Raw genomic sequence first — 7701 nt, 5'->3', positions numbered from 1 at the left:
CCTGTAATTGCTCTTATGCCATAGTGTGTGACCCAACAGTAAAGCATAAGTGACAAACCGTGACGGTTTCTCACCCTCATGGTCCCAAAGCCAGCTCTGAGCTCACTTACAGATTGCTTCAAAAGCAAAACCAGCTTAAAAATTCCTGCCCCTCCCTTTGCCATTCTCGGCTGTTTCTCACTGCTTATGCTCTAGGTAGACAACTGTAGCAGCGCTGTACAAGGCGCCGAACACAAGATCACTGAAGTGATACAAATTGCAGGATCAGTATTGCTGAAACATTATGTTTTATTCACATTATTTCAGTGACCTGGCTTAAAGTACAGCTTTGTATACTAATTTCTGTGCACAAGTGAAGTGATAGCAGTAATCCATGGCCAGAGGCATCAATTGCCTTGGAAGACAACATGGTGTGTAACTACACCCTAAAAGCCGTATTCTTCATGCCACCATGGTGCAGCAAAGCATTTTAAACACTGTGGCAAAATAATTCTGAATCTACCACCATCAGTATCGTGGCTAACGCGTTGTCTGCTGTTGCTTAGGTTGAATTGGGAAGCATCCTACAATGCCATCCAATTTGGTGGATCTTTTTTAGAAATGTACCTTTGATTGCTACTGAGCTGTCTGCTCAGTGGCAGTAATCTTGCAAATTCAGTTGAAAAAAATGTCATTAATAATGTACTTTGCAAGTCAAAGATAAAATTATACAAGACATTCCAGAAAATGGAGGGGGGGATTCATAGAAAAAAGCTACTGAGAACAAGTAATTTATATTACTGCTATCTTGTTCTATCCTCACATTTTGTGGCTCTCCTGGTTCAAGTTTGGCTGACGCATTAGATATTAAATGTTTTAACAGTCTAATAGAGATACATTGTTCTATCACAGCGCTCTAGTCCATTTCATTATAGCAAGGCAACTAATCTATGGTATATTCTGTCTTTAAACAGCCATCAACAACAGCTTCGTAGAAAAAAAGAATATCTGAAATTTTTTTTGCTTCTTTTCTCAAAATAATACTTGCTCACAGTTTTCAGTTTCAAAGTACAAAACAAGCAGATCTAAATCAGATTTTTTTCCCAGACAGGAGTTAAAGCAATTAACATGAATCAGTGAAACAAAATAACAAGATGCCACAGAAGTAGAAAGGAGACAAGGCCTACTGTAACTAGGGGAGTGGATAGCTGTTAAAGCAATACCGACAATATTATAAAAAGCTAGGTGTGGTGATAGTTAAAATTGCAAAAGAAAAAACATTATCCCTTAAATTGTAGGTATCAGCCTCTCCACACACTTACACATGGCTGCTGACACTAAAGAGCAAGGCTTTCAAGCTGATAGATTCAATGTACTGCAGGCTGGTAGTATGGGCACAACGAAAAATACATAGCACATTGATCAATGAGTTTCAGAAAAAAGATTTGTGACACAGAGCATGAAATATGTTTTTTGGTGATTAAACTAGTTAATGTATTGGGTTTGCGTGGCAAGGTTTTGGTAGTGGGGGGGCTACAGGGGTGGCTTCCGTGAGAAGATGCCAGAAGTTTCCCCCATGTCTGACAGAGTCAATGCCAGCCGTCTCCAAGACGGACCTGCTGCTGGCCAAGGCCAAGCCCATCAGCGATGGTGGTAGCACCTCTGTGATAGCATATTTAAGAAGGGGAAAAAAACTGCTGCACAACAACAGCAGCAGAGAGAGGAGTGAGAATATGTGAGAGCAACAACTCTGCAGACACCAAGGTCAGTGAAGAAGGAGGGGGAGGAGGTGCTCCAGGCACCGGAGCAGAGATTCCCTGCAGCCCCTGGGGAAGACCATGGTGAGGCAGGCTGTCCCCCTGCAGCCCATGGAGGTCCACGGTGGACCAGAGATTCCCCTGCAGCCTGTGGAGGACACCATGCTGGAGCAGGTGGATGCCCAAAGGAGGCTGTGACCCCGTGGGAAGCCCGCACTGGAGCAGACTCCTGGCAGGACCTGCGGACCTGTGGAGAGAGGAGCCCACGCTGGAGCAGGTTCCTGGCAGGACTTGTGACCCCACGGGGGACCCACGCTGGAGCAGTCTGTTCCTGAAGGACTGCACCCCATGGAAGGGACCCATGCTGGAGTGGTTCGTGAAGAACTGCAGCCCGTGGGAAGGACTCATGTTGGAGAAGTTCGTGAAGGACTGTCTCCCATGGGAGGGACCTCATGCTGGAGCAGGGGAAGAGTGTGAGGAGTCCTCTCCCTGAGGAGGAAGGAGCAGCAGAAACAACGTGTGATGAACTGACCACAACCCCCATTCCCCGTCCCCCTGCACCACTGGTGGGGAGGAGGTAGAGAATTCGGGAGTAAAGTTGAGCCCGGGAAGAAGGGAGGGGTGGGGGGAAGCTGGTTTTAAGATTTAGTTTTATTTCTCATTACGCTACTCTGATCTGACTGGTAATAAATTAAATTAATTTTTTTCCCCAAGTCAAGTCTGTTTTGCCCGTGACAGTAATTGGTGAGTGATCTCCCTGTCCTTATCTCAACCCACAAGCCTTTCATTATATTTTCTCTCCTCTGTCCAGCGGAGGAGGGGAGTGATAGAGCGGCTTTGGTGGGCACCTGGCGTCCAGCCACAATCAACCCACCACAGTTAATTAAATGGAGTCTGTTTTAGCAGTTTTATAAAATAGATTTCCATCAACTTGTCCCATTGCCATGCCCAGAATCACAGCAGAACAGTCACTCTACAGCTATGTGCTCCTGTCTTCATCACTTACTAGAACAAACATATGTGACAACAATTTAGTGTGCTTGGAAAAAAGATGTATACAGAGATTTAACCCACAGGCTATGGCACCAAGTCTCAAATGGCATCTCTGACCACCTCAAACATAACATTTCTCTTTTTAGAATTATGAAAAAAATCTGTTTCTTCTTCTTTAAATGTGGAAAAATATTCAGAGAAGTCTTCTTGATCAAAACCTAAACAATGTAAATTCCAATAACAATCAGCCCTCCAACTCTCCATATAAATAAAGATATAGGTATGCCTATGCACAGGAGTACTTTTTCCTATGTCTTTTACTTTCTCCCTCAGTGGCTCCAGATTCTAAATCTTCGCCCTGGCTCCTCTCATCATAACCAGGCACAGTTATCAGCAACCTTGCTGGGCTACCTGCTATTATAGATAAGCTAAGAGACACTAAAAAGTTTAAAGAACAATTAACTTAGGAAAGCACAGGAAGAAAAAGGAAAAGCAGTGCAGAACTGTAATCTTTGATGCTTTCACTGACGTTTCACTCTGCAAACAAGAGATGAGCTACTCACAGATCATCACACATCCATACTACCTGCTTATCAACAGAATAAAAAATATGTACTTGCTTACGTGAAATTAGGGTTATACTACTTGATCTACTTAAATTCAATGAGTAAACTTGAGATATGTCAGGTTTGTGCCTGAATGGGATATACTAGGGAAGCATTGCCTTTCATTAAACTTTTTTTTTTTTTTAAATGGCAGTGCAAGGATGAACATTCATTAGCTCTCCCATGCCTGTCTTCTAGTTTGGTATGTGTAAGCCATGACAGATGAGTAAGTACATAAGAATTAACACCTTACTCTTCTAAGTGTTAGTTAAACAGCCAGTTCTCTTCTGGTAGCGCACTACTTTCCCCCCTATTCTACGTGTGTTTTTGAGAAGAGGAATCATAATCACCTTCCTTTCTTACCTATCTGTAATGTGTTCAAGTATTTACATAGCAACACCTTTGTAACCAAATTTAGGAGTTCTAATTTGTTGTACTGATTTTTTTATTATTATATCTCAAATTTATTCTAGAAATCAGCATGCAAGGTGCAGAAAAATAAATCTGGAGTGATTTGGTTTTCTTCCCCCTGCAAAATAAAACCTATTTTGAGTGGAGAAATCACCAAAAGGAGCATTTTCTTAATACAGGTTAATTTCTCTGTATTCATTTTTATCATCCTATAGCTAAGAAAAATGAAATGTTCCCAAAGTGAAGAGTCAGAGTTTTGGCTTACAGTGTTTCACAGAATTTTTGCAAATTATTTTTCAAAATGTTTTTTTCACAGAGCTCTTTAACAGAGTGATGGTACCATAATAAAAGAGATAAACTTGTATTGTTAGAACAGATTATCATCAGCACTCCACATTTGCAATAGAAAGTTTCATTAAAAGGAGAAAGAATTCCATTGCAATGTAAGAATGTAGATTTATCTAATATAGCTAATGAAATGAGGGTAATCTTTTGGTTTATGAATTACTGAGATCATTAAGAAGCATCCAAGTCTTGAAATCATGTTGCACTTCCACACAATTCTTAAAGGCTTTGCTATACAAAGAACTCTACTAGAATAGTTACTACAAAAGAAGATAGCTATTCTTGACCGGCATTCTGTGTGGAGATGTTAATTATAGACTATTTTTATTATTCTAAAAAGGAGTCTCTATGGCAAGCTCTCCAAGAATACCTGTTAAACTGAGCATCTCAAACAAATTCTTCCATGTTAGGCTCTATGTGCTGTTTAATGAAAATATTTTTACTACATTTAACTTTAAAAGATTAAAAATATGGATAGCAGCTTTGTGCTCTTTAACAAAGTGCTTAGCAGTATTTTTAAGAATACCGTTGTTCAGCAAAGTACATACAGAAAAAGTATATATATTAAATGAACTATATGCATTACAACCACATTTCCAATAATTCTGTAACTGCATTCAGAATACTCACATTTAATTGCTGGTGTTTCTTGCAGTTGTATAAAGCAAGCAGAGAAACTGTGATCTAGTCATTGCTGAAATAAAAGAGGGGAATGTAAAGAAACGCTGAAAGTACTGTGAAACTGTACTAGAAGAAGTCAGAGAAATGTGGGTGAGACAACCCTGTACACCGGTATTTGCTTCACTTGCAAGAGAAACAAAACAGTGAACAGAAAAAAAAAGGATTTTGACCTCATGCTTATATAAACCCTATGCATTTAAGCGGATTTACTGTGGTGTAAGAGTCATATTAATGAAATCCAAATTAAACCCTATATGTGAGTCTATCTATTTGGGCAATTAGAACTGAATGTTTACTGTGGTGGAAAGGCTACGGTACTAATCTAAACTTAATCCCATTGTCTAATGAGAAACCTTCTCCTCCCGATTCATCTCTTCATTCCCCTCATCGATTCATTGTCACTACATTAGGTTTAGTAGTCATCCTAAGACCTATCCCTTAATTTAACTCCGTACTGCCATTTCTTAACATTTCCCACCTCTATACCTTTTCCACCAGGCTCCTCCCATATATTTAAATTTTATATCAAACAGTGTTTCTATCACCGAGTGGTTTTAAACAGTAAAGCAGTCCTACTGAAATCAAGCTTTGTATATGCTTAAAGTTACGATGTGCTGGGCCACACAAAATAAAGAACTTTTCTGTTGCCTATGGAATAGTTCTGATTTTATTAAATGCATGTCACCATTATACTGGTAATATATACTGGACATATATATATGCATATTTTTTGCAGAACTATTACTTGCATTCTATATAAATTTTTGCCTGTGAAAAATAAGAAGATTTTGACATGAAGAGCATCATGGCATCCTACTTCTTTGGTCTCCATTAAAATAGCTGTTGGATATTTTATTTATAACTAATCTTTCCTCATTTTGCTGCAGTCTAACAAAATACAGCCAATGTTGCTGTTCAGATTATCAAAGAAATACTTACGATACTTTTCTTGTTATAGAACCGTATTACATCAGTGGTAATGTATTTTTAAGATGTCATTAGAAACTACTCAGATGCACTACTGTCACAATGAGTAATTTTCCTTGATTCATAAATTTAAAGGGCCATTACACCTCCTGTATATTTAATCAAGAATCTCCCAGACTGGTATAAACTAATAATAAAAAAGGCTTTGAAGGTCACCGTGTAGTCCATCTTCTGCTGGCTAACGGACGTGCCCTACGGTAGGTGGGATTTTGCCCAGTCCAGCTGCACAGGCACAAGGAGTCACTGTGACTTTGTTTAAAGTCTGCAACGTAGAACAGCGCCTCATCGTCACATTGCTCTCTTTTCATCCGGAACACCTGAATTTTTGTTTCGAGATTTCACCCTGTTATTCCTACTTCCCCCCCAGGTAGGTGTGACTTCGGGAAGCGTACCAACAGGGACTACGGTCTTCTTTGAGAAGTTTAAGCTTTTCGTAATGAAAAGTTTATTCTGTTGCAACAAATGTCCTTGAGCTTACGAAGATCTCACAGATTAAAAATAAATAAATAAATAAATAAATCGGAGGGAAGAGCTGCTGAATACAATACCGTACAGCCCCGGGATGCGCGGGGGCATCGCGCTGGCTGAGGAGGACGAGGAGGAGGAGGAGGAGGAGGAGGAGAAGGAGGAGAGCGCTGCGCCCGGAGCTGGCGCGGAGCTTCTGCCCGCCGCGGCTCCTCAGGGAAGGGCGGGCGGCCGGAGCAGGAGCGCGCAGCCAGCCGCGGCTCCCTGCGCTCGGAGCCAGCCCGGGGCGGGGAGGCGCCTCCTCGGGCACGTTAAAAGTTTTGGGCTGGCGGCGGCGGCTCCGCCGGCGCGGAGGCAGAGCCCAGCGGGTGCCGGCGTTGCGCCCCGGCTGCCGCACCTGCTTCGCGGCTGCCTCCCCGGGCGCTCTCGGCCCGCCAGGCGCCGCCCCGTTCCCCCGGGCCGAGGCGAGGCCGGAGCGGGCCGCCCCTCACGCCCCGCCGCCGCCGCCGCCCGGCGGTTATTAGCCGCTGCCGCTGGTGGGGAGCGGCCGTTGCCGGGAAGATGGCGAGCCGCAGCCTCCGCCTGCTGCTCCTCGGTTACTTGGGGGTCCTGAGCTGTAAGTGGCCGCGTCCCTTCCCCACCGAGCAGGCGTGGGGGCTATCGCGTACCGCTCCCGCCGGGAGCGCCCCGGCCGCTGGGCTCCCCCGTCCCGCTACGGCGCTGGGCTCCACGGCGGCGGGGGGGACGGTCCCCCCGAAGTGTGTGTGTGTGTGTGTTGAGGGGGGAGGGCTCGGCCCGGGGGCGCCCGGCTCGACCAGCCCCTTCCCCGGCCGCCGCCCGGGGCCGGCCCTGCCGCGCCCCGCCGCGCTGCCCGCCGAGAGCCGCGCCCGCCCCCGCGGCGCCGCCGCTGCCCGGCCCGGGGAGCCGCCGGGCAGGGCGAGGGGAGCCGCGGCGGGATATCGTTTCCCCTCCCTCGCCCCCGGAGCGAGAGGAGCCAAGTCGTGTCTCCCAGCAGCGAAATACAATGAACGGGGGGAGTGCGCGCTGATTATTTCCATGTGTCTCTTGTTTTCACACAGATGTAACCTGTTTAAGCCGGGCCTGTTTCAGCGCAAGCCAGTGGCTTTCTGCAGTGATGCAAACTTTAGGATGCGGGCTGCGTAGTGTGCTTTTCTGATGGCCTTTGCAAGATGAATGAGCAAGTGGTGGGAGCATGATTTCTGTTGCCAGCACTGGATGCTGCAGCTCCGGAACAGACTTATGTTTCCAATTTTTTTATGGTCCTATTGTCTAACCCCTTAAAAACAAAAGGGGGGGGGGCATGTTAAAATAAGTTGGCAAAAGCTGCCCCACGCAGAAAGCACATGGAAATAAGAAAAAACCAGATCGTGGGGCCACATACCTGCAAAGAAGCAGTGAATTAATATACAGTGTTAACAGTGCCAGTCGTGTGATAAGGCTGTCACTTTCAGATCACA

The 7701-nt window shown here is 44.7% G+C and overlaps 1 protein-coding gene across 1 annotated transcript in view; it reads left to right on the top strand.

Moving 5' to 3' along the window:
* The first annotated feature begins 6760 nt into the window (after positions 1–6760).
* Positions 6761–7701, top strand: part of JAM2 (junctional adhesion molecule 2) — a 39850-nt gene continuing 38909 nt past the window's right edge. Inside the window, exon 1 of the mRNA XM_050893943.1 lies at positions 6761–6839. Within this exon, the coding sequence (XP_050749900.1) occupies positions 6785–6839 (55 nt within the window). The 5' untranslated portion in view covers positions 6761–6784. The remainder of the gene's footprint in view (positions 6840–7701) is intronic.

This window comes from Gymnogyps californianus, chromosome 1, assembly GCF_018139145.2.
Source record: "Gymnogyps californianus isolate 813 chromosome 1, ASM1813914v2, whole genome shotgun sequence".
In the NCBI taxonomy this organism is placed as follows: domain Eukaryota; kingdom Metazoa; phylum Chordata; class Aves; order Accipitriformes; family Cathartidae; genus Gymnogyps; species Gymnogyps californianus.
Note: the sequence above shows the minus strand (reverse complement) of the source record. Positions and strands in the feature narration are given on the sequence as shown.